The 27,571-nt window shown below is 44.4% G+C and overlaps 3 protein-coding genes across 5 annotated transcripts in view; 2 read left to right on the top strand and 1 right to left on the bottom strand.

Annotated features, from left to right (window-relative positions):
* Positions 1-1,978, bottom strand: part of BICRAL (BICRA like chromatin remodeling complex associated protein) — a 49,569-nt gene extending 47,591 nt beyond the window's left edge. The window contains exon 1 of one of the 3 annotated variants that reach the window (XM_068185816.1): positions 1,913-1,978. The gene's annotated coding sequence lies outside the window, so the exon portion shown is untranslated. Of the gene's footprint in view, positions 1-1,402; positions 1,718-1,912 lie in introns of those variants that run through there. The other 2 variants (XM_068185817.1, XM_068185819.1) reach the window with 2 other exon arrangements.
* TBCC (tubulin folding cofactor C) lies at positions 1,947-4,762 on the top strand. Its single transcript, XM_068185824.1, has one exon. It carries the CDS (start codon positions 2,090-2,092, stop codon positions 3,116-3,118), a length of 1,029 nt encoding a protein of 342 aa, XP_068041925.1. The 5' UTR covers positions 1,947-2,089; the 3' UTR covers positions 3,119-4,762.
* A 5,289-nt stretch (positions 4,763-10,051) lies between these two features.
* On the top strand, positions 10,052-21,208 carry PRPH2 (peripherin 2). The gene is made up of 3 exons (XM_068185822.1): positions 10,052-11,762; positions 14,511-14,757; positions 20,036-21,208. The coding sequence occupies exons 1-3, from the start codon at positions 11,182-11,184 to the stop codon at positions 20,270-20,272; spliced, it is 1,065 nt and encodes a 354-aa protein (XP_068041923.1). The 5' UTR covers positions 10,052-11,181; the 3' UTR covers positions 20,273-21,208.
* The last annotated feature ends 6,363 nt before the right edge of the window (positions 21,209-27,571 follow it).

The raw sequence follows: 27,571 nt of genomic DNA, 5'->3' as shown, positions 1-27,571 counted from the left end.
GAAAACCAGCAAAAACGTTTTTCTGTCAATATCCTCACGTATGGGATAAGCACTTCCATCACTGTTACCACCTGTATTAGCTAGACTCATGGGAGCATAAGGCAAACAGAGCCTGCTAGCTAAAATGAAACTTCCACATCTTTCAATAACATGGCAATAAGGATTTTTTTCCTTACAGAGAATTAATTGCACCATATTCCTGCCTGATGGAGCATTGCTGCAATAACTGCAGGAGTGGATTTGGCTATTTATTAGAAAAAAATACCTAATATTTACTACTAAATGTATCATTTAAACATATTGGCAGGAAGAAATATCAAGTAAGAATATTGCAATACCCTTCCTTTTTCATGACTGAGCACACTCCCCTTCTACAGAGTAAGATTTTAATTTTTAAGACTCAATCTAATTCTTCAGAAACAAAATTCGGAATATTGCAATATTGCAACAGATGTAATGCCACATTAAGATCTGTCATGCATCAAACACCACCTATCCCACTGCCCAGCCACCCTGCTCCAAAGTGCTACTGTTACATAATGATCGCTTGCAATCCCCTTAGTTAATATGTTAGTACTGTTAAGGAAAGAATAGTGTCTATTTTAGTATGAACCCTTTACAAAGATTAAAGGCATTTCACTGCCTTTCCTCTGTCATCCAAACTGGACTGACATTACCATATGTAAGGTTCACATACTCCATACATTTTAACAACATTATATCATTTCTAACACAGAAATTAAACCACATTCTCAGGAAACGGAAAACAACAGCTATTTTCAAGTTAAAGGTACTTTCAAAGGCTAATCTTAAGGGACATAACAACCTATACTTCCAAACAGGAACATAAGGCAAAAAACTCATGCTATTACCAAACAGAAGACAGAAAGATTATCTACTTTGGGTTTACCACCTTTTTGTTTCAATAGATAGTCTTATGTCCTGTGCCAATTTGTTACAAGTAACTTCAAAATGACAAGGGAAAGGAGATTACATTTGTAGAAACGGACAGGAGTGAAATTTGTTTCCATATTTCTAAGAGAGTGCTTAGTGTTAACTTACTTTGCACAAACTAAAATCCAAATAATAGAAAAACAATTCTCAAATGAATGCAGCAAAGCAATGGTCACTTTTTTACTTTGCAGACAGTGTGCTTAATTTCTGGTTCCTGCTGCAGATTTACTTAAAACACATCTGTTAACTATAAAAGCCTTCCTTCCCATGTTTCCATATAGGCCTCTGTGGATTGCTCATAGAGTCCTCTCTCTGGAGCACAGTAATCCACTGGTACTGCTCCCACTTTTCCCTCAAGAACCGAACTCTCTTCTGGAACAAAACACTCCAGAAGCCAAATAAGCAGCGAGGAAGAAATCGATCCACCTGGCAGCACCTTTGCAGTTACCTGCAAGGCTCAGCAGCCTTTTCCTCAGCCAGTTCACAGCGGGAGAGGGAGACAGCAGGGAAGGTTTATTAGAGCACGGGGCGTACGGAGCCTCCCGAAGGCGCCGGCCGTGTGAGGCTGCAGGGGACCCCACCCGGGCAGGGTCCGGGACCGCCCGGCGCCTCGGGAGCACGGGGCAGCATGGGGCGCCTCGGGGCAGCCCCGAATCCGCCCGGGAGGGCAGGAGGAGCTCTGGCCTGCGGCCCCTCCGCCTCCCGCCCGAGCCGAGCCGAGCCGCCCCTTCCCTCGCCCGCCCCGGCCCCGCCGCTCGCGGGAGCCCCCGCACCCAGGGCCAGCGGCGACGGGCGCGGCCCGGGCAGGGAGGTGTGGGTGTAAGCACAGCAGCGGGAAGCAGCGGGCAGCTCCGCGCGGGCACAGTAGGGGAGCGGGGCGGGGGTTTATTTATATCCCGGGCGCTAATTTGGGAAGCGGGATAACCCGCCCCGCACGGCACCTGCCGACAGCACTCACCCCATCCCGCGGAGAGGCGGCGGCCCCTTTAAGACCGCGGGAGACCCCTCCCTCCGGCCCTCCCGCCCTCCCCGCCGCGCGCCTCCCGGGCCGCCAATCGGCGGCGGCGACGCAGCCAGGGCTGCGGGCAGCCAATCCGCGCGCCGCTTGGTGACCGCAGGGGAGGCGAACGGCAAGATGGCGGCTCCGGGAGAGGCAGCGGCCGTGGCGGCTCCCTCACAGCCCGAGGTGGCCGCGGGCTCGGCCGCCTCCGCCGTGGTGCTGCCGGAGCGGCTGCAGCGGCGGGAAGCGGAGCGGCAGCAGGGCGTGGAGCGGCAGCGGCAGAAGAAGGAGGCGCAGGTAGTGAAGGAGGAGCAGAGCGAGTTCTTCCTGGCCGCCTTCGCCCGGGAGCGGGAGGCCGTGGAGACGCTGCTGGCGGCGGGGACGCTGGAGGAGGCTGCCGCCCGCCTGCAGGCGCTGCAGAAGCTGCTGACGGGCAGCGTGCGGTTCCTGGCGCCCTACGAGGTGCGGCAGGGGCAGGAGACCGTGGCGCGGCTGCAGGGAGACCTGGCGGCGCGACGGCAGCAGCTGCAGCCCAAGAAGAAATTCGCCTTCCGCGCCCTCAAGAAAGAAGCGGCCCCGGGCAGCGCCCCGCGCCCAGCCGAGCCCGCCCTGCCGGACCTCGCCGCGCCCGACCCCGACCTCGCCGAGGGCGAATCGGGCGGGCCGCCGCTGTGCGGGTTCAGCGGCGCCCAGGACGAGGAGCTGGAGCTCGGCCCCGCGGAGCTGCTGCAGCGGGACGTGCTGCTGTCGGAGCTGCGCGGCTGCCGGGTGCAGCTCCGCGGCAACCCCAACACGCTGCGGGTGCGCGACTGCAGCGGCTGCACCGTGCTCTGCGGGCCCGTGTCCACCTCCGTGCTGGTGGACGGCTGCAGCGACTGCCTGCTGGCCATGGCCTGCCAGCAGCTCCGCACCCACCGCACCCGCGACTGCCGGGTCTACGTGCAGGTCACCAGCCGGGCCGTAATCGAGGCCTGCTCTGATGTCTCCTTCGCCCCCTACTCCTGGAGCTACCCTGGTATTGAGCGAGATTTCGAGTCGTCTGGGCTGGACAGAAACCGTAACAACTGGAACCTGGTGGATGACTTTGACTGGCTGGCGACTGACAAGCCTTCGCCCAACTGGAGCCTGATCCCCGAGCAGGAAAGAATGACAAGCTGGGACTGACTGCTGAGGCAGCTCTGCTGTGCAAGAGATCCTCGTGTAAACGCACTGATACACAAACTGTGGGACTTAATCCCCGATATGCCATTAAATTATTCCATTCTGTATTCAAATTTCGAATTATAATATATGGCTGGATTTCTTAGTTGAAGAATACCAGTCAGATAGAGTTTACTGTTCTTGCACAAGTTGCTGCTATAGTCTCTAAGTATCACTGTGGGATTTCTGAATTTCTGAAGTGAGTTATAACTTTCATTGTGAGTTATAACTTATTTATGTGGGACAAAGGCCACTGATACACAAACAACAGTGAGCCTCTGTTAGAGCTGTTGTACTGCTTTCACTCACTCTGGCAGACTGAATTAGCTGCAGGTAGTGCAAACTGTACTGGAATGAAAAGATCGAGTACCAAATTTCCCATGTTTTTGTGGTTCTCATGTTCTGACAGCAGCACAGTGTATCTTAGGGGGAGTGCAGAGCAGTACTGCTGTGAGGTAATGGGGTGAAAAAAGGTTCATTTAAAGGGAGAGTTTGTAACTGCACAGTGCAGCAGACTGAGATGCAACCTAGGCTCTGATACAACGATGAACCAGTTTCTGTTGATTCGGGTTAAATCTGTAAGCCTTTTATTTCAAGTGAGAGAAGTCTAAAGGAAAAAGGTTCTAATAAACATCTAATGCTCTCCTAATATATTGATTACTTGAAATTAAGAAACCTATGGAGTCTATAAATACTAAAGCTTCACAATCTATAAATGCCACGTGAAAGGATGCTGCTTCTGTAAGCAGCTCGGAGGCATCCAGCAAGTGCTGATGAACATCACAGAAGCTGGGTTAGCTGTTCCTCTGCAAGCTGAAGTTTCAGCGGAGAAGTGTTCAGGGATGTCCCACTAGTTTTCCAGACAACAGGCTACAGACTTTGTGAGCTGTGATCCTAATTTGCAGCACTCTGCTGCTGCATACATGCAGTGTTGGCAGAGAGAGTCAGTAAAACAGAAATATGAGGTGCTATATTCCAATTCCAAAATTGCATGTTACCTTTCATAAAGTGCAGAATAGTTTAAGTCTCTTCACTCCTGCTAAATAAAAATAAAAAAGTAGCAGCACTATGGAATGCAGTGTCTTTACAGTGCCCTGTTAGTGGTGCTGAAGTGACCACTGTCCATATATAAAATATACCTAGCAGTTTTAGGTTTCTAAAACCCCTCCTTAACCTGTGACATTTTTCAAGAAATAACTGTTTCTCTTGCCTTAGCATAAAGCTTTATTGTTAAACTTGAAATTGTTTATGCTGTGCAGCCATCATCTATGTGCCTCTAACAGACACTAAATCCTAGCTGAACCATCAAAAACTGCATTACTGCCAGGAGAAGTTCCTGAAACTTCACTTAGGTGCTTGTCTGGTTTTGAGCAGAAATGTTTTTATATAAATTGTTTTCAGTGTATTTAATTTAAAGGGGGAGGGCAAAAGGGATTTTTTTTTTTTAATATTCCTTACGATTTTCAGTTTTGTTTACTTCTGTTAATATATATTTTTGACTGAATTGGATTTTGCATTTCAAATATATTTACTTTTAATTATTTTAGTTGTTCCTTTACTAATGAGTCTTCTTTGCAGTGACAGCATCATAAAATGATTTAAAGAATACACCCTCAGTCTTACTTTAATGTACATAATTTATATCCTTTGTTAGAGGAATGTGATCTGTTGAGGCTCTCAAGTATTTTAATTTTAACACATTCATCTTGGTACAGAACCTGAATTTGTAGTTAATTGTTCTCCAGATCAATCCTGTTAGCATTTTCTAGCCTTGAGATTGCAAAATGTTCAGCCTGTAAGAACTACAGCAAGCCTTTGTTCTACTTGCCCAAAGCTCTAAACATTTACACCTCCTTCCTGTGGCGATGGATTCCCCCCCACCCCGCAGATCCAGACAGGGAAAGAGACCCCAGGCTGTGGCAGGTACCAAGGAGGCACTGAGGCTTCCCAGCCTTCCTCACATGGAAGTGCTATATCCTGTTCCAGCTCTTGGCCCGTGGCATGCAGTGCTGCCTGAATAAACAGAGCAGGAGTCAAAACATGGAAGTTTAAACTTCAATTTCTCTCTGAAATTGCTTCCTTGGGGATGTTTTTCACAAACCAGTTATTTACATCCCAGCTTCTAATGTTTTCTTTCTTCCAAATACTTAGCTTTGGTCAAACCACAGTTAGCAGGTAATACTCTACAGGAACGTGGTGCCAGACAATTACCTTAAAGATTTAGCATTGCCTTTGTAATACAAAATGCATAACTGGCTCTTGGTCTCAGGCATGGCATGAAATAAGGAAATTCAATTTGAGAACAGTAAGTCCAGAAAAATTTGGTCAGGCAAATACCTAAATGTGATTTATGGTTCTAAACATACAATTTCATATATATACACACACAGAGTTAGAGTTGCACGTTTCCATACACCTTTTTTTAAATGATACTTTTCTAATGTAGAATCAGAAATTCAAGGGTATTTTGAAGTGTTGTATGAGAACTTAAGCACTAGTAAAGGTTTACTAGCATGCTCATGGGCTATTCAGTATAGAAATTGCAACTTTTTTGGGTCTAAGAAAGAGAAGCCAAACCCCTAAGTATTTCTAATCAGTAGCAATCACACTGTATAATGTACAACTGAAGTGAACAAAGTCACTTCAAGAATTCTAGCCCTGGTTTGCATCACAGTGCCAACAGTTCCACCAGGAACTTCTTTAAAACCACGCACTTTAAAGAAATGAATGATGCTAGACATCACAAGGGGCTGAAAAAGAAATGCCGGCCACATGGGATAACAGAACACCAGCACCACAAACCTTGTGCAAATTTGCCCTGAAGAGAAGCTAACAGGCAGAAAGTTTATAAAAATAGCAGAGGACATTGAGTTGCAGAACCATTTTCCACGGGGAGTCAGGAAAGCAGTTCTGTTTCAAACATTTTTGAAAGACAGTCTAGTTGGACAGGCCTCCTCCAGCCAGTGGCCTCACCAAAATCTTTAAGGCCAGTGGAACTTCCTTAGTCCACCACTAAGGAAGGGCTGTTACTCAGCGTTGTGAAGCTCCTGTGTGTGTCTGTGGAGGAAATAAAACAGTTCTATGCAAAGACACACAACACCGGAGCCGTGGGAGACCAACTGAGGCCACTTTCCAGGCCACACAGAGCTTTGAGCCTTGCCATTTGTTGAGGCACTGAGGAGTGGCACAGACCAAAACTTGCATCCAGAGAAGCAGCCAGGAGCTTTGCTGCTGCTTCCATGGGGCCATCCCCTCACCCAGAGGTCTGTCCTGAGAGGGATCAACCCCCTCTTTTGAGTCCAGGCGTTTCCCTGTCTGCCCCTGCTTCTCTGAGTAACAGGAACAGAAATGGAGTTATTTACATTCTCTCTTTTGCCAGCTCTCTTTCATTTAAATAGACTCTGACATGAACTGTAGTAGAATTGTTTCGTAAAAAAAAAGAAAAACCAAAACAAAAACAAACAAAAAAAAAAGTAAGAAATACATGCATAAGACAATTTTCTACGCACCTTTATGCATTATTTTTTTGAAGGCTTGGATTGTTTTTTTCGAAGTTTCTTATTTAAGCAATAGCTGTATGTAGACAAGGTTCAAATCTCAGTGGTTTTACCTGGAATTGCTTCAGGTTTTACTAAACAGCCAATTTCATCACATACAAGGAAAGACAGGAATAGCAAGAAATTGCAACTTGGGGAAATTTCAGCATTTTCATTCACATCATGATCTGATTTATCTGACTGAATGGGGGATCCACCTGTTGTGCTGAGATGTTTTCCAGCAGTAATGACTATAATGAGCTTTTTGTAAGCTTCTTTTAATTCCCAACATATTTCTTTCCTGTTTCTGCAAATATAAACTTTGATTTCTAACTCTTATTTTTTAAGCAGTGAATGCTACACCCCAGGCATCACAATAATGCAAACAAATACTCATAATGACCATCTTGGAGGTCAAAAAAAAAGCTGTGTTTTCTGAACATGTTACACACCACCACGTGAATGATGGCTGATATTCTCAAATTCTACCCAGAGCAATACCACACCAAAACCCCCACAGTGTGCCCCAGCAAAGTGCAGGAGCCACAGAGTACGGCAGATCAAATCACCCTTCCCAGGATTTACAACAATCCCAGCAGTGAATTTAGAACTTGCCTGTGTTTCCAGCCTCAGAACCTGCAGTCACCTCACATGCCACAAAAATAGTAGCCTACCAAGTTACCTGTGTAAGGAGGTAAAAAAAAAGTCACAAATCAGCCTTTTCTCCACCTGATAATCGTACAGTGAGGTACAGCATTTTTATCACGTTGCTCCTCAGGAGCATCCCTGTTCACACTGCAGAGTTACAATTGAAAGCAAAACCATAAGTGAGGGTACATGAGCAAACCTCTCTACACATCAGCTTCCCATCAAAGGTAAAACTAGACATCGTTATTCTTGCAGTGAAATATAACCACTCCTAGGGAAGGGAAAGGGAAGAAAAAAGAGCCTCGGAAAGGCACACATTTGATATCACAGAGCAGTGTGAAGGAATGATTGCGCCAGGAAATTATTCTTTTTACCGGGACACTTCCACAGTTTAGGCATTTATGTATTTTATATCTTACACCCTTGAAGATGGAAAGATTAAGATTGGTCCAGGGCCGAGCACCAGACTGTTTAACAAATACCAGATTAGATAGTTTACATTCCTCTCTCTCAACTGATAAGTTTGTACCTTATATGTAGGTTAGCAGGCATAGCTTTTTGGAAAGGTGTCAATATTGTATTGTTATACATACACATTATAATTTTTAACTAGATTTTGAATTTGAACAGATTCGTGTTGAAATCAATATTAATTTGAATATTTTATTCTACCATTTTTTCTCCCAATATTGGCATATGAATTATACAGTTGAATTTAATAGACAACCTTTGAGGAGACCATTAACTCAAACATTCCTGCAGCAATTAGCTCTTATCTGCTATGGATCAATTTCAGCATTTTCTATTTGAAGTGGTAGTAAGTGCCAAACTAAAGACGAATCGCAGCCAAGAAAAAGCTTTTTAAGAAAAGCAGATACCAGGCAAAAAGAGCTTTCTTTTTCAAACTGTCCCCACCCCAAAACGCTTCTCATTGATCCCCCATCGCCTTCCTCTCCTCCAGGCTGCTCTGCCGGAGACAGGCCTTGGCTGCCCAGTTTGTGTCGATGCTTGCACGGGGTTTGTCTGCTCCGTGCCTGGGACAATGGGGAAGCATTCATCCCCACTTTAAAAAGTGTTAACCAATCCCCTTTAAAACGCCCAAGCGCGGCGAGTCAAGTTAATGGGTGGGGTAGTTTTTGCCACTTGAAGTCCCCAGCTGGTGTTGAGCTGTTGAAAGCTGCTTAAATAAACAGCGCTTTTCCTAATCCGGGCTCTTTTGGTAGTGCTGATTGCTCTCCGTGATGACTTCAAAGGTACCACCCGAAGTCTCAAGGGTCTAAATTAGTAGGTGAGTGTCCCTTCCTGAGCATCAGGTCCGGGATTTTTACTGATCATCTCCCAGCTAACGCTTGCAATTTAGCAGTGATTTATGAGGACCCCTCCCGTTTCCTTTGTTACAGGCAGAAGAGTAAATCTGGAGGGATCAGTGAGCCCTGAAGCACGTCCTGCATGTTCTACTTCAATACTTTAATTCCTGAATTAGAGGAAACACCGTAGTGTATTCACTTACATGATTTTGCTGCATCAGATTTATCATGGGTATCTAAATGTTAAATTATTAAGCTGACAGGTAGTCAGATTCTTCTGTGCTCCTGAATATGAAATTACCCATATCCAGAGCAGCACCAGGCTTACATCTGCTGCGGGCACGAAGTATTTCATTGTATATCCTCACGACCTGCAGAACTGGTACAAAATTATTTTCCACTTTAATTACAGTTTCACTGTCATCACTTGCAAGAAAAGAAATGGTTTCAAGTTCCTTTATCTAGAATTAACTCCAGGCTGTCAGATAAATACATTTTCCAAACTCAAGTCTCTTAGCTGAGCCCTGAAAGAGTCAATGAAACACAACATTTGCTACATTGATTGAGGGACATTTTGCCAGGAGAGATGTTATTTCAGACCATTACTTATTGCACAAAACCATGAACTGGCTCTCTCAAGAAACAGCATTTCTCATGCACTTCACGGCAAGAGGAGAGGATAGTTTCTGATGGATAATCACCTTCCCTCTCATCTTACACACTCACTCTTCGCCAGCAAGGGCAGCAGCAGTGCAAACCACCAGGCTTGCTTTAGAAAAACCCCAGTTACCAACTGCTCTCCAGCTCAGTGCAATAGCACCAGGATGGGCTAAAAAGGTCCACCACAAAAACCTATCAGGACAGGGAGAAGTAGTGAGTTGCCAGCCTTTGTCCCTCCTGAAGGAACCTTCAGCATTCCAGGATCTCAAATGGTAAACGAGAAGCGTCCACGGTACCACAGAGCTGCAGACCATCTAAACGTTATTGGTAGTGCTTGGGCTTTTTAATTATTTGTGTTATTATTTTTCACACTTGCCTTCCTCCTAGCACATCCCTTCCGCTCTCTGTCCCCGGGGACTGGTGGCCATGCTGCCGGCAGCCACTAGAGGATGCCCCCAGGGACTTGGGTGGCGGCAGCCGCAGGTCTGGTTGACAGGCAAGAGAGAATCCTCCCAGTCCCTCTTCTGGGGCTGCTCCTTTCTCCCCTGCAGCATTAGCACCCATGCCCTCACGCTCCTGCAGGAATGTTTTCCATTGCTGGGGTTAATTTTGTGTTGTGGTGGCAGGGGTGAGGCAGTGCAGGAATTTCCCAGCAGCTCCAAACCCCTGTGGGGCGAGCGAGAGATGATATTTCAAAGCAAGCACAACTCCTCAAGCAGTGGAGCGAGTGAAAGCCCGGCGCCGCTGCTTGCCCGACACCGCCGAGTGCCGCAGGGAGGAGGCGGCAGCCGCAGGAGGGGTCGTAGCCTCCTCTCTGCCCGCTCCAGCCTGAAAGCAGAGCCGGCTGCACGTCCTTCAGCGGAGCCAGAGGACCCCCGGGATGCCTCCCTTGCACTCAGATACAACATCTCCAGGGTCCCTCTCCTGCTGCTGAGTTGAATTCCTCCCTAATGTAAGCTCCCGGGTGGGTCTCCGTGGGCAGCCCTGCTCCCCTCCCTAGCCCGGTGATTATCCAGTAAGCTGCTCATGCCAGCTCACTTTTTATAAAAGCACCTCTAGATTTCAGCCCAGGGTTTATTTTATTGAGTTTCTCTGCACTTTTCCTTTCTCCTGCTCTCCTGCCAAGACCCAGAGATATACAAGCCCTGGAAGTAAATAGAAAATGCCAAGCTTAAATGTTTTACGTCACCATAAACTACACGCTTATCTGCTTTCAGAATAAATAAGCCACGGGATATCATCTCAAGTCAACACAGAAGGATAAGGACTAGAACATAGGTCTGGCTGTAGATATGAATATATTGGGATCAGGGTGGGGAAGGGTATGTTTGTATACAAGCAGCCTTTTTTAATCCAGAGCCCTCTTCCTTTTTCCTCACAGGTTCCATATTCTTCTGGCAACAAAGATCTTTTTATATCTCTGGGGTTTCATATTCCACCCAGCAGCCTATCATAGGAGAGCACAAATCTACTAAATAGTAAAATGAGGGATTACTTCCACTCATCTGTTGACAGACATTTCTCCAAATTGGATCAAATGATTAAAGGTATTACAATGACGTCTTGCAGATCCAGATCAAATCATTTGAAACCTTGAGAGTGTTTCTCCTTTGCTTGGAAGAAACCACCAGAAATAGTTGTAGGTGCTAATTGCCCATTATTCTCACTAATGTGAAATTGTTAATTGGGACCTTTGAATATTTTACTTACTTGAATCCTAACCGGGGGTCTTCAAGATGGAAGGACTGTGCAGCGGCTTGCTTCCTAACGTGCCCTTTGGGATCTCTTCTGATGCCTGAATGGTTCTGCCTCGAGTTGCTTACGCTGACAAGAGGGGTCCAGGCTGTGAAATCTTCCAATATCTCCCACTACAAAGATGGCACTGCTGAAAGTCAAATTCAATCAGAAGAAACGGGTAAAACTAGCGCAGGGACTATGGCTCATGAACTGGTTTTCGGTGTTTGCTGGAATCCTTGTTTTTAGCATGGGATTGTTCCTCAAAATTGAGCTCCGGAAGCGAAGCGAAGTGATGGACAATTCTGAAAGCCACTTTGTGCCCAATTCTTTGATATTGATGGGTATATTATCCTGCGCCTTCAATGGTTTTGCTGGAAAAATTTGTTACGATTCTCTGGATCCCGCTAAATTTGCCAAGTGGAAGCCTTTGCTGAAACCTTACCTGGCATTGTGCTGCGTCTTTAACATGCTCATTTTCTTCGTGGCTCTGATTTGCTTTCTCATGCGGGGCTCCCTGGAGAGCACCCTGGCCCAGGGGCTCAAGAACGGCATGAAGTTCTACCGGGACACGGACACTCCCGGAAGATGCTTCATGAAGAAGACCATCGACATGCTCCAGATTGAGTTCAAGTGCTGTGGCAACAATGGCTACAAAGATTGGTTTGAAATCCAGTGGATCAGCAACAGATATCTGGACTTCAGCTCCAAAGAAGTGAAAGAGTAAGTGGCTTGGTGGGGTTTGTATCACGTAGTATCAATGTTTGATCAATGATGTCCTCAAGTCCTCAACAGGCACTGACTGGAAGGGGGCCTGTGTAAAATGGGGTCTTTTGTAATAAAGCATCCCAAATGACCAGCTGGATTGCTTCCTCCCCTGACAAATTCCTCCAAAGTCATCCATCAGATAAAATAAAATAAAATAAAATAAAAAGCACCAAACTACAATTCCCACTCTTACTCAGTGTGATATAAACAGGCTAAATAATTTTTACTGTCTTTTACTGCTTTATAAACCCATTACCTTGAGCCACACTCCCAAAATCAACAGGAAAGTATCAGAACTTTAATCCTTAAGCAGATGTTAATGTGATTTATTAATTTCCTAAAAAAATAATTACCTGGAGATATACTGTTGATACCACTTTTAAAACTCCACTTAGATATTGGCAGCTAATCAGCTGCATGGAACTAAATAGAGGCAAAAACACTTTGCCAATAACTCATGTCTTTTAGATCCTTAAGATTTAGAATTTTATTTTTATATTCACTCAATGGATTGCTTCAGTGCTGCAATAATACTGAGCATCAATTGGTGTTCCTAGCTTTACACAGTGGCCCTCGTAGCCATATGTATTTTAAGTTCTGTCCTGTGCCTAATTTTTTAAAACCTCACATGAAAGCAGCACTAGTTTATTGTTTCTATACAAACCAGATCAGGTTGTTGACCAGAAACACCTTAATGGCTTTGATGTCAGTGCCCAAAGAGGCAGTAATCCTAAAATCAGGTTAGGTGCAGTAAGCTCAAGCAGAAAATAAACATGAGAACAAAATGAACTTTTGAAATTAAAAAAGTAGCATTGGGCATAAATACCCACAACCTTTTAAAAAATTAAACACTGGGGAAAGAAATGGTTATTCTGGGTTCTTTGGGAACATCATTAATTAACATTTATGCTCTGTGGTTACATAATGGGTCCTGTAAACTGGAAGCAATCTGCCTTTTAAATATACTGCCTGTATTAAAAATGTCTGAAGTAATTTTGAAAAAAAAGCTTTGTGTATCTCTTGGGATCTCTTGGGATCCCTGCCTGACTGTGTAAATGGTATTTCACTTGTGTGTGTCTCTCCGCATGTTCTTTTGACTTGTTGGGTGGTCTGGTTGTTTTTACAGTTCTGAATGAGGACTTTTTTTAGTGAAAACTGTTACAGATTTAACCCATAGCACTGCAGGATGTTATAACAAATACATTCACCATTGAATAAGGGGGTGTTTCCGTTGCAAAGGTATGCCCATGGATATAAATAACTACTTGAAAAAACCTCGCCAGCATTATATGGAGATTTGAGAGCTGTAGCTTAATCCAGCAGCAGTGGAAGGGCAAGGGACAGAGGGAAAACAGGGTTATACTGTCCTTAATAACTGATGCCTTGTTTGGGACTGAGACTCAGGGTAATTTCTTTGTACTACTGAGGCAGGAACTAGGGCATTAAAAATCTACAAATGGGTTTTAGTGAATTCAAGGTCTGTACTACGTAGTGGTGCACAATCTCTGCTCCCATTCCTGGCAGGATAGTCTGGCCCCTTTGAAGCCAATAGTAAAGTTCTCCTTAGTTCCAAGGAAGGAGGGAGTCTGTCGCCCACAGTGGGATTTTTATATTATGTGTAGAGCAAAGGCCTGATCCAATATCCAATCTCTCTGAAACTGGTGGAGCATTTACACATGAATGGGAATGAGACTAAATCCAGAGCACACTTTACATTTAGAGAGAAAACTCAGCTGCGTTTGCTGTTTAGATATATTTAGATCATGATTGCAAAGTTGAATTTCCCTTCACCAGGTTGTTGGAATCACCTCTCTCTCTATGACACAATTTTAAAATATCCATATAGAAAGCTACAAGAGACACTCAGATTTTTTTTTTTTGCCCCTCTACACCACTGGGACTCCCCATTCTGTGATTTTATAAGCAAAATGGCCTGTTTTAAAACTGCAGTCCTTTTATTATAATCTTTTGCAGAGTCAGTGGAACTATTTGCCTTCTAAGTTATCTTGCATCTAAACATCTCCTAAGACACCAGGCTAAATGACTGTTTACAGAGAACAACCACAGTGTCAGATGAACAACAGCTGGGGAGCTCCTGCAAGAACTTTAGAAATTTTGCAACATCCTGTTGCTGAAGCACATTTCATGTTTTCAATACTGGCCACTTTCCCAAGCCAAGAATAAATGCACAACCCCTCCCTGGAGATATTATAATCAAAAAGAAGCTATTAAGTTTGCTGGATCAGTGGGTATAGTGGGTTCCAAGGCTAAGGCTGTTCTGAATTCTTTTCCTAGTTCAGCTCCAGCACCTCTCTTCCAATCCTAACTATGTTGTGATCACTCTTTTCTGACTGCCCCTCCTGAATTCTCTCTGCCATTCACTTTTGTTAAAAATTAATTTCATTGAAGAAGTGACCCAAAGGTGTGCATTTCCACCAGGAGGAGTTAATTACAGACTCAGTGTAGCCTTGACATAGAAAAGGATTTCAGAGAGAAAGGACACCCTGGACCAACACCGCTATGTGAACGAGGGGACACAGAGAAACGGCAGGGTGGAAAATCCTCCTTGCCTTTGCTTTCATTCCTGATGCAGATTTGCTCCTGGATATCTTTGTGTGTGTGTCTGTGTGTCTGTCTGTGCATGTGTGTGTACGTCGGTGTGTCTGTGTGTGCATTCACGCTCCCTTCTGCCCTTGCCCGCAGCCGGATCAAAAGCAACGTGGATGGGAGGTACCTGGTGGACGGTGTCCCCTTCAGCTGCTGCAACCCCAGCTCCCCCAGGCCCTGCATCCAGTACCAGGTCACCAACAACTCTGCCCACTACAGCTATGACTACCAAACCGAGGAGCTCAACCTGTGGCGCCGCGGCTGCCGGGAAGCGCTGCTCAACTACTACAGCGGCATGATGAGCTCCATGGGCGCCGTCATCCTCCTCGTCTGGCTCTTCGAGGTAACCCTTGCCCCCAGACACACTGCAGCCAAGCGCCAGCGCTGCAGGAGCGGGGCGTCTTTCAGCGTGGGCTTCTGAGTAAAAATCAGATCTGTTTAAAATAAATTTCACCATTGTTAGGCTGAGAAAATATCTGATAGCTGAGTAAGGGCTGAAAGGTCCCAGGCTGGAAATAGAGGTGGAGTGAGTGTGGGATCACAGACCCCACAAGGGCCAGAGCCTCAAGTATCCCACAGCAAGAGGGGAAAAAGGGAGTGATTTTCTGTCAAAGGCAAGGTGCTGAGCAGGGAAGAGAGTGCAAGGGCTCTGCTGTCCAGATGCATTAATTTTACACATGTCACCATTTGTGGGGAATGAGAAATACAAAAAAGCAGCGCATCAGAAAGATGTGACAGTAATTAGTGGGACAGAAAATGCAGTTAAAGGGTTTACACCCCGAACAAAATAAGGCTTTAAGCCACACACAGTGGAATGATTTCAAGGCAGCGTGTGGACCTTCATCAGCTCCACCAAGGTATTTGGTCAGAAAAAGTGGTTTAGATGGAGCAAGTGGATTAAATGAATTTTATTCTGCTTCCCAAAACCACGACACAAATGCAAACAGGTGCCAAAACTGCCCAGGGCAGTTGTCTGTGCGCACCAAAGCGCAGCTTGGCTGATAAAATACTGTTCATCCAATGCAATGAATCCCCTGCCTGTGGGAGAAGGCCAGTTTTCTAGCCAGGGTGTTTAATGAACACTAATGCTCGGGGAGCGTGGGCTGGCAGTGGCACGAGGGCTGGAACGTGAGGTGCTGGATGTGGAGATCAGGCAGGACCTGCTGGTAAAAGGAAGGGTGCAGCTCCCTGGGGTGCAGCAGATCCTTTCCTATCTTTGGAATGGCTACTGCAAATGGCATTGCCTAATTTAAATGATTCAGCCGCCTTTTAAAAAATTTAGATACATGCAAATTAAAAAAAGATGAATTACATTTTGATACAAGCACTGGCCTACAGCCTTCCAGGAATGAAGATGCTTTTTAGAAAATAAACACCTACCTAAATCTGTGAACTGAAAAAAAAAATCATGAAGTTACTCCATGTTGCATTGTTTTAAAAATAACTGCTCCGAACTGCAGAGAAATGTATTACCTCTTTGCACTGTTATTCTGGTAAGACAAAAAAGAGAAGGTCTTTATTTTAGCCCAGATTCAAGTGCAGAGCTCTTGAAGAGAGGGGAATTTCAACTGTATTCAAAAGTCAAGGAAATTGAAAAACTCAGGGGAAAAATGCACAAAAATACCAATGTCAGCTGCAAAAACTCATGACTAGGAACCTGTAACATACCTCTGCTAACTTGCAAGAGATTAATGACAGTGATATGTTAACATTAATAGCAGTGATAAAAATGCAGTATTTTATGTCTAACTCTTCAAATGAAGAGTATTTTCAAATGAAGGGTATTTTTTTCAGCCTGTGGCATAATGAGAAATAATATCTTCTCTTCTTTGACTTTTTCAAAATAGAAGGTGAGACTTTTTTCCAGGCAATCAGAGGACTTTTAGGGCAAAACTTAAAAGAAACAACATGATCCTGGGTTACAATAACTTGCCCTCCTGAATATTTATTACTTGAATGATATTCTACCATAAAGGGACCAGATTTGAGTCTGAAATTCCCTATGCTTTTAAGGCAAACTTTGAAGGAAGGAAGCAAAGCAGGAAACAGGCATTAATTTAGTCTCCCTTGAAATATAACAACTCCCTTTAAATTCCAGTTAGGGTAGGAAGCAATTTTATGCTGAGTAGGAGGGCAGCAGAGGTTCCAGCTCCTGGCCAAGTTAAGTGTGGGTCTGAGCAGGGTGAGCCCAAGGGCAGTGAGTGTGCTGGTTCTGTGATTCTCATTTCCACTTTGACTTCCTGGGAAGGCACAGAAAAGTGCAAAAGCAAAATCCTGGGTTGCTTTACACCTGCACCCACTGTGGACTCAAACCAGGTGCTTCTCCAACAAAGCCCTTCTGGGGGCCGTGGACAATTCTTCCAGCTGGGTTGCTGGAATTGAGGTGTGGGAAGGAGGAGAGAACATGGAGGGGAAATATTAATCACAGCTCTTATTCTGAGCTGTAGAAAAAGGTAACATGCCAAACAGGCAGAGGGACCTCAGGGAAGGCCATCTCTGTTTCACCTTTCTATATGAGGCACAAGGAAGAATGAACCTATTTTGAAACATCAAAACTTCTATTTGAAAAGAGTGCTAATATCCAGAAGCTTCTTTTCCTAACAAAAGTCGTAGACTTCCCATGTGTGACAACCAGTCATGAGGATGACAAAAAAAGATCACAGCCTGCTCTGGCTAAGCCGCTTCAGGCTAAACCCTGGCAAACAGATGGGCTTCTCTGCAGAAGGTCAAGAAGAGCAAGCCTGGATGTGTTCTTGACCTGCCTCAGCCAGCAGAGGAAAAGAGGGGTTCAAGGGTGCCCTGAATAAATAATTTCAAAAGGAATAGAGAGCTGAGGCTGGTTCTTAAGATGCTCCAGGTCCTCCACTTGTGCAAACATGTGGATCTCAATAGGTCACAGCTGCCGTGACAGCCAAGACCCCGGGATTCACTTCCCATGTTCCACAGACCGGGCCCAGGCTGAGCTCCAGGAGAGCACTGAAACATTCACAGGAGGCACTTTGCATGTCTTGTGTTAGAGAGTAAACTCTCTGATGCATTAACAGTAGGGGTGAACTCCTGGTGATCTCCAAAACCAGCCCACAGGCAGCAGGGGCCCTCCAGACGGACACAGTTTGCGCTGTTGGCCCAGCTGGAAAGGTTGAACGTGCTGAGGTGCAGGGGATCCACCAGCCCAGCCCGTGCAGCCACAGCCCTGGAGAAACACGGTGGCTGTGTTCTTCCTGGCACTTTAAAGTTGCTGTAAAATGACATGAGTTTCCACGACAGGGAAATCATCCCTCAGCGAGACTGGCCTCGCTCTGGGGCTCTGACACCGCAGCCTTCTGTGCTGGATTGTGGTTAAGCTCAAATCTACAACTCACAGACTGGTTAAGACTGATGGTTTAGCTGTGGCCTCACCGGGGCTGAGCAGAGGGGAAGAAGGATCACATTCCTCAGCCTGCTGGCAATTATTCCTCTAATGCAGCCAAGGATACCATTTGCCCACTTTGCCACAAGGGCTCATTGTTGGCTCAGGGACAGCTTGGTGTCACCCAGAACCCCAAGGCCCTTTGCTGCCAATCTGCTGTCAGCCAGTCACCCCCAGCACATGCATGGGGTTATGCCTTCCCCAGTGCAAGACTTCAGCTAAACTGGTAGTCCCAGGCTCTCTGTAATCATACAGGAGATAGACTAATTTACCAGATACTTGTCTCAAACTTCCTGGGCTCTCTTCTCATCTGCCACAGAAGGCAGGCTCAGATCAGTGGAGGTGACAAGGAGACAGACATTTTGTATTGCTTTTAAGGAATCTCAGCTTCAGGGACTCGAAATCATGCTTAGAAAGGTTTTTTTAAGAAAACAAAGTCTTAAACTGAGAGAAAATGTCACAAAATCTCTTACAAGAACGGGTCAGATGTTCAGTGCCGCACAAGCACCTTCCTTTTTAAAAGCATGATAATATTTAGTGACTTAGAGCTATCCAGAAAGCCAGTCCACCTACTTTGGCTGTCAAATAGGGGCACTTGGCAAGTCAATCACAAAACAAAGCTCTGGCTGATGTGCAGCGAGGCAGCACAAGTAGAGAGCAAGTGGAGGCCATTTCCTGCACCCAGCCCTGTTAAACTGCACTTGCAACAGCCATTGATTTCAAAGATATCAGCCCCATGAGTGAGAGCAGCAAAACTGGGACTCAGAGAGAAGGAAGATGTCAAAGGCTTTAAATCCCAAGACTAATGTGATGGGATTTGTCACTTGTTGTGACTTTTATAGAATAGTGTTTTAACTGATTTAAGTCATCATATTAAGGACTAGATGAGACTATTTCCAGACTCAGAGCCTCTAGAAACCTCCTTAGTGACCAAAGTGTGGCTAGTGATACATTCCTGTGTTAAGCAGTATGAACATTTGCCTTTGGATATGGAAGTATTTGATGAAACTTGTTTGTTTGACCAATGTTTTTCCCATTCTGATCTTGAGTGAAGGCCGAGAAATACGAACATCTGCAAATGTTGACAGTAGACAAGTGTAGCTTTAGTCTTCCAAGGGTTTGGAGACACATAATATATAAGTAGGATGACCACAGTAGACAGGCTGATGGATGGTCCATGGAAGCACATGCTTGGGCAGTGCCTCGAGTCCAAAAGCCACATGTGAATTCTGCCACTGGCCTTGCTATGTGGCTGAATCCCAACCTCAAATCTGCCAGCCTCTTTAGCCATCAGGGCTGAGGAGGACCAAAGGTAATCAGTTCCTTGGGAAATTGGATAGTGTGACAGAGGCATCCTACTTCCCTTAGAGAACAAATCCTGTGAGGTCCTGACAGCAGTAGGTGTTCTCCATCTGAGCTTTACCCAGCACGTGAAGGACCAAACCAAGCTTACTGCTGCCTCATCCCAACCACCAGCTCTACCATGTCACCAGGCTGCCTTTTCTGGGAGCTGCTCTTCTGTCCTTCTCTACTTCACTCATCAATCACTTTCTTCATAAGCACCACAAGAGTGAGGTCAGATTGTTCTGAATGGTGTTAGAAGGCAGGAGATTGGCTAAAAACACTCTTTCTCTCTGGAGGCAAGTGCAGGGTGCTGTCAGTGTCAGCAGTGTTACACAGTACAGTAGAAAAAGTCTCAGTCAAGACTGCTAGGTAATATTTAATCAGAAATATAAAATTTGTTTTAGGTTGAACCCGGGAGAGATCACCCGCTGCCTTGGTTTCCTTATTTGCACATACCTATATTAAAACAAAATCAGAATCTGAAATAGACAAACTAATGGCTCAAATCCTAACTGCTCCATTCTGCAGAGACACTGATTCATTAATATCTCCTTGATCAGCTTAATATACTCACCAAACATATTAAGGTCATGCAAAGTCAAAACATTTAGCTAAAACTAAGTCGGTGGTGGCCAAGGACGGTATTGCACATCCAAACTGCCTTGTGGACATCCAGTGCACGGCAGCCAGGGATGCATTAGAGCCTCCCAGGAAGGCACTGACACTGACGGGGCTGACAGAGAGGCCCCTTGGGCACACGGCCCCTCGGAGCAGCAGCCCAGGCTGCCCACAGAAGGGGACAAGGAGGGTGGGATGGGAGTGTCCAGGCCTGGCTGACGCTCTCTGCCTTTCCCGTTGCCTGACACAGATGTCGGTGATGGTTGGCTTGCGCCTTCTGCACACCTCCCTGGAAAGCATTGCCAATCCTGAAGACCCGGAATGCGAAAGCGAAGGGTGGGTCCTGGAGAACAGCCTGAAGGACACTTTCAAATCCGCGCTGGAGAACTTGAAAAAGTTGGGTAAGTTCAACCAGGTGGAAGCAGGAGCCGAAGGGGCCGAAGGAGAGGAAGGTGGGAAGACGCCAGCCATCGCAACAGTCAGTTGAGCTGCTCATCGAGGTGGACTTTTTCTCAGAGAAAAACAACACGAACTGAGAATTGTGAATATATCTACATTTAAAAAGCTGTGTATCAACCACCAGAACACACATTTCTATGCATGTTCACTTTTGTACATGGGAGCATGCAACATAGTGCACCCTGGGATAAAACACTTGTCCAAAATGTGAATACACCATATCCATATCCTTTTGGGAATATGACCCCAAGTAGGACTTGCAATACTGATGTGTTCCCTTATCAGAGACAGTTAGTTTAAGAAAAAAAAAAAAAAAAAAAGGTTGCTGGCATCACATGGCTATCCATTCCATCTTATTTTGCAACTAAAAGTGAAATTTGAAAAGTTAATATTTTTTTCTCAAGTTGTTTCATCAGCATACTTTCTATACTTCAGCTTTTAAGGACAAACAGATTGGGTTTCTGGAGAGTAACATGATAAAATTCAAAGAAGGAAGGATTTCCAGAACTGTATATAACTTAGTATACAGGTATTTTGACAAACCTCTCATATGTGATTTTTGTTAATGTGCTAAGCAATGGTATTTTCTACTGTATTCTTAAGATGTACATAGAACAAGATGCAAACTTATGCTGAGAATTTATGTACTAAGCAAAAATTGTAATTTAATGAAGCAGCCACGCATCATAAAAATAACATTCAGGTAAGATTGAGGGGGTTTATTTCTCAGGGTTTTTTGCAGGCTGTATATCTTGAATGTATGTGTTGTAGACTTATGTTTCACCTTGTATTTGAATTCTTTGCAGAAGCTTAGAAGATTCATCTTTTAGTGGGTGGAATCCAGGATATGAGCATGTGCCAGTTATGGTTACTCTGGACATTTTACAGAGTATGTCATCTCATAACTTGCTCCAGAATATTCAAGCCCAACTATTTTTAAGGCAAGAAAAAGACAAACCCAAATCCAGACCCAAATCCAGGCCACTTAGAACTCACACTTTAAGTGTCTTCCAGGGCCCTAGAAAGTGGATACCATTCATCTACAAATACATCAATCCTCACCCTTTCAGGCCAGGGAAAACGAAGTTTCAATCAAAGCCCAATGTATAAATTTTACTTTATCATTGATGGGGTACTCCTCATTGTATCTCTTAAATCAAAGGGAAGGCACATTTTGTATATGCTGCATCTCTCCAAACATAATGTCATAGCTGGAGGATGCTGTTCTCAAGTTGGAATAAAACATGAAAAGAGTTTGCTGTGGCATGCAGCCTCTAATAAGGGAACAGAGCCTCATCTTGAATTTACTTTGCCAGATAATTTCACCTAAAGGGAAAGAAATCTGAGAGAACAAGCCCCAGCCCCCTGCACCAATGATTGCAGACACCTCAGTTCCTCCCTGCAAGCCAGGCACCACACTTACTTTTACCCTGGCTGTGCAAACCCTCTACTTCTTGGGGGTGTACCCAAGAGAGGTTTCTCAGTGGGTCCCTTCTCCCTGGCTGGTGGCTGCCCCTCAAAGGGAGCAGTGTTTGCAGCTGTGTCACCACTGCACAGCCCACTGATTTTCATTCTTAATCATTTGTGCACTTGCCCCAGCAGCACTCAGCTCCTCCAGCTTCTGTCCCAGTTCCTTCTAGGATGGACAGATCAGTTCAAGGCAGGACAAGTAGGGATTTGTCCGTACATCACGCCGTAGTTTCCATCTCAGTGCCCAGGGTGTTTCAGGCCACCTGCACTCAAGGTTTGATTTTGACAGGTGTATGTGGTGTCCTGTCACTTTCTCAAAGCTGGTCAAAGCTTTCAACTTTAGCTATGGTCATGAATTTAGTTACAATAATGAATTAAAAAGTCATTCTCCTCTTCTGTGCATAAGACTAGGACAAGGGCACTGAAAAAAGGCCAACTTGCTACTCACCACAGCCTATCATCTCGTGCTCTGCTGAGGGACAAAACTGTACGAGCCAGAGCAGCTCCTCCCTGCCCAGTAGGACATCACTGGGGCCAGCTGCCCTATTAGAGAACAGGATTGTGGATGGCACACGATGTGGCCACATGTACCAAAGAAGAGCTTTTCAGAGGAGTCACATGTGGATAGGAGCTGTGTTACAAGGATTAATCACAGTCTTTCCTTGGGAGGCTTCAGCGAGCTGTGATCTATACCCGTTATTTGACTAGACTGACTTTTCAAAGAGATCTAGATTTATTGCTGCCCTAGAAATCTGGCTTAGGCCACTAATTTAGACAGGACTCTCCAATTTTTCATGTTCTCTGTTTTTTATCAGATTATTGCTAAAGCAACATAACATATTTTCAAACCATTCTTTCAATGCCACACTGGAGAAGCCAGTTCCCAGAGCAATGGTATCAGGCAGGTAAAGAGACCATCTGAGACAGGTTTATGAAGAACAGTACTGGAACCAGGGAACAAAGAGTCTATGGGCTTATGCTGTCTAAAAGAAAGCCTCCTGGTTGATGAAGATCTTTATGACATCTTATGATTACCACAAGATTGTAATATGACTGCTTTGTACAATATCACATGTAATATATCACTCGTCCAGTCTTACACATACATACTTGTGATAATGCAAATGCTGTTCTAGATAAAGATATTCCTGCTGACCGCAAATATAAATTTAGGTATTAAAATGTTATTGCAAGTAAAGATCTCTTTAAAGAAAATGTTTAAATATATAAATTTAATACAGATTTCTTTAATTTGCTTTACTGCTGACTTATTTCTTCTGAATTCATTTTTTGGATCTGTTTTATGTGTTCCTATACATGGGAAGGTTTTCCCCACCTCTATAAAATGCTCTGAGAGAAAGCAAACCTTCCTCTTTACATGTGCCCAGCTAAGCTCAGGATGTGCAAGCAGACCCCTAAATCACCTGCCTCTTACTAGAAACAGAATTTGCTGTGCTATTTTAATAGCATCCTCTTGTAGTACATAGGAATTAAAACATCTTCACTGCCATGAATGTGATGTTCTGGTCATGCTGAACCAGTGAAACCACTGGTATCCTCAGGGTCTTGGACAATCATCTGGGTTTATAACCTTTTTTTCTCCCCCTGTTTAAATCTAACTTGCAATGGACATTCAAAAGAACACATTGTTCTTATTTTAAATTTAAGTCTAAAGCCCACAAAGTCAAATCTCCCTGCAGCAATCCGACAACTCAGAGCTGTGCCCTGATTTTCAAACTAATAAACTTCAGAAGGATGTGAACTTAATTCATGCAAACCAGGCCACTTCTTTTTAGGTACCTCCATATGGATTAGCAGCTTAAATCCAAGTACCCAGATCTCAGAGTCAGCCCAAGGCCTTGAAGTGTCAACTCTTAAGAAATATAACTTTTAAGAGAATGACAAAAAGTGCATTCTTTTACTGATGACATTTATTTGAAGGGACACAGAACATTGACTAAAGTGCTTTAAAGGAGGAAATATAAACAGCTTCCTTAAAGCTATTAGTTCCTAAGTAGCCTTAATACAATTGACAAGATTAGCCTCCATGCATTACATGGGCTTGGGCATTTGGTAATACCACACAAATACAAGTGTGCAGCTTAGCAAAGAGCATGGGAATGCTATATCGGGCTCACAGGCACCACAGACCTCCTAGCTGATGGGCTGGGAAGATTTTCAAGGCTGATATAAAGAAAAAGGAATCTCAGCAAAACAGTTCCTGATTTACACCCAACTTGCTTGTTTTGTGAAAGAAGCCAATGCTGTTCTTAGCATAATCAATGGAAAAAGGGGACGGATCACAAATGCTTATTAAAAAAAAAAAAAAAAGAGCATTATTAGAGATTAGTTAATTAAGAGATAAAGCCAAAAAAATAGAATGGAACCATGTGATAACAGCCCCCTGTGGGGAAGACACAGGCTTAGGCAAATTTATTTCTGGCAACAGCAATGCAGTTATCTCATATCTGAAGTCATGCCTACGTGGAACATTTTCTGATTTATATCAGACCCGTAGTGTTCAGTGACTGACTGAAACACTGAAGTAGTAAAACACGTCTCTCAAAGCACCTTCATTTGCTGCTCCCATGTCATTTCATAGGTATTTCTGCATCTGAATCCAAAGCACAGTTGTGAGGTGGCACAGCTGGAGGAAAGCCTGGCCTGGAGCTCAGCTTTGTAGACTCTCCATCAGTCTCTGCAGCACCCTGCCCTGAGGGACACCCCTTTTTGCAGTTCCTCCCTAACATTTGGGAGGGCTCCACAGAGGGAGGCTGAGCAGGATTTCCACCTCCCATCCCACCAGCTCACCCCAAAGCACATGCAAACAACTACCCTTGCCTGATTGTTTCTACTAAGAGGATAGTCCATAAGGCATGAGGAAGTACATTTCCACAGTTTGTTCTCAAAGCTCTCCAGAGCAATGGGTGGTGCAGGAATCAGAGGAACCAGTCAAACAGTGACACCAGGACCAAAGGGCAGGTCTGCAGCCTGCCACCAGACTGATGCATACCCTCAGCACCAGACAACCAAGCACCACAATCTCAGGCAAAACAGGGTCAAACATTGCAAAGCAGAAGTGAGGAGACTTGGGCATGTGGAACTTGGAAAGGTACAATTGCAGCTGGAGGGTGATGAAAGAAGGAGAGCAAAGCACTAAATTTCAGGCACAAAATGCCCCACACTGACTCCATTGGTAATAGAGTGAAAATGTTTAGTTCTTGAAAAAAAAACCAAACCCACAGAAGTCACTTTGAAGTCTGTGATGATGCAGAATTTAACAGCAGCACCGAAGAAATGCTGTCCTTCCTAGCTGGAGATGCACAGAGCCCTCGCTCCAGCCAGGCAGCAATGTCAGGATACACAGGCTGGAACGAGACTCTGGTTGTGTTCATCAGTTCCAGGGCACACACAGTTTTCCTCTCACAAACATAAAGTCCCCAAACACAAAGTTTTCCTCTCACAAATCACCTCCTGCCTTCCCTGCCACCCAAATAACCTGTCCAGAGGGTGGCACAGCTCTGCCTTAGACAGATGGGTGTGAGTTTTCCCATTTACACACGTGTTTTCACCAGCACAAATAACAAGCTAAGGTTTACAATGACAAAAACACAGAGGGGACATACCAACAAGGACAAGATGAATTCACAACTTTGTATTAATTAATCTTTCATTAATTACATAAATTAATCAAGAGCACAAGTAAAATTGATTCTGTAATATTGCTTTGGCATATTTTAAGTAAATTCTGACAGTATTTCTTCTTTTCACCCCAGAATGTCACATGTAATTAGGACTTAAAATTCAAATTTATTCTCTACTTCTCTAGTTTTTTTTTTTTATTATTATTATTTTAGAGTATTTTAGATTATTTTTGAGGTTAGGTAATATTAAAAATTGATCAAATGCATTTCAGGAAACATTTTATTCAGGGAAAAACTTGCAGTGGTATGTCTAGATTTCAAATAATTACTACCACACCATATCCCTGACTCCAATGGGAGAAAACAACTTTCTGTCCCCTCCCTCTTTGCAATGTGGCACTCGACCAGGAGTGCTTACACAGGTAGACATTCCCGGTGCCACACACCCTTCTCAAATACTTCACAGCCAGGTCCAGGTCTTTGTCACTGGTGAAGGTTTACAAGTAGATCCCAAATCTCTGAGAGCAGGATTCAACCCCTTCCTTGTCTCATCACAACCACTGCTGATGCAGCCCTGGAAACATGTGCACCTCAACAGCCATGCCTGGAGCAGGGTATCCCACCTTGAGCACCCACTGTGCTCCAGGGCAGTGAAACAACCACATGAGGTCTTGGGTTTGCTGTCCTAAATGGATGTGACACTTTCAATGCCTAGATAACTGCTTTTCCACATCTGCCCAACGATTTAAAATGCTGCCCACACAGAAATGTTTGTCTCACACATGATGGCATTAGAAGCAGTTACCCTCAGCCTCCCAGATGAACACTCTGTGCTTCTGCATGCTCCAAGTGACACACATGTTGCTAGTGTAGAGCACTTACCGCTCCATTAGAAAAAAAAACCCTCAAAATTACTTGTTTTCAGCTCCATTCAGTTCAAGCTGACAGAGTGGATCTTAAAGACTGCATTACAAAGAAAAAAAAAAAAAAAACCCACAAAGTTCTTTGTTTCAGAGTTCATGCCATGCTCCAAGCTTTCAGCTATTAGAGCACTTTATGATTTACCAAAACCTGACCTGGAAGGAATTATTATACACACATGAGATGCCTGACTAGTTCAACAGCATTAAGTAGATGCTTAACAATTACTGCAGATTTCTTTTCTTCTTCTAGTGTATTTGGTGCTAAATTGCACATTAATTCCAAGACATTGATACAATCACTGCAAAAATACTCCAAGGCTTCTTGGAGCAGTCTTTACAGGGAGAAAACAGCACCTTTCTAATGCAGGCATCCCTAGTTAGAGGACACAAGTGAATTACATCAGTGAACACATTGCTGATCCCCTCACCCTCGTTATTTTTATATAATCTTCTCTCCTATTCATTAACATACTTTACCATCCTCCACACTTAAGAGTACTGCAAGTACAGAAATACGTTTCACACGTTGTTCCTCAAATACATGGTTGATTTCAAATCAACACTTGGGTTTTATAAGTCACTAAAATATTCCGCAGTGGCCTGCACAGACACCATCCCTAACCTGAGCTCAGCTGTCCCACCCTGCCCAGGGCTCTCTACCCAGTCTGGCTTTCCTTCCAGGATCCCACGCAAAGGACAAGCTGGAAAACTTACCACCTCCAAGCTCACGCTGTCTGAAAAGAGACTGTGAAAATATATATTCACAAACTGATGAAAAAGTAACATTTAATCATTGCTGTCATGGAGACGAAGATCAGTACTTGCCATTTCGTAGCTCCTACACCTGGCGCACTGCGAAACTCCTCATACTCTCCCTCTTCTTTTTTCCTCCAAGAGAGGAGTGCTTGACAAATCTCTCCATCAAAGATGTAAGATTTGGGCATCTAATGTTTGCATGCCAGGAGAGGGGGAAAGGTGGCAGAAGAGCAGGAAAAAAAAAAGAGGATGAATATGCAAAAGACTCAAGATAAAAATATGCAAAGCAGTTTTTATCTGTGGAACAAAGATTTGTAGAAGAAATGTTAAAACTGCCACGAATGAAGTATGAATAGAAATGTACATGTATGAAATAGCAGAAGAAATAACTGAGCAAGCCTTCAGAGAGCAGCATGTATGGATAACAAGGGATGTGACTGACAGCAATAAAGTGGGAAGATGCTGAGAAATGTGTTGTTTCCACCCAGCCCAGGAAGCCTGAGCTCCAAATGGCCGGGGTACAGTCGCCTTCTC

The sequence above is a fragment of the Anomalospiza imberbis genome, chromosome 3 (assembly GCF_031753505.1).
Source record: "Anomalospiza imberbis isolate Cuckoo-Finch-1a 21T00152 chromosome 3, ASM3175350v1, whole genome shotgun sequence".
Lineage (NCBI taxonomy): Eukaryota > Metazoa > Chordata > Aves > Passeriformes > Viduidae > Anomalospiza > Anomalospiza imberbis.
Note: the sequence above shows the minus strand (reverse complement) of the source record. Positions and strands in the feature narration are given on the sequence as shown.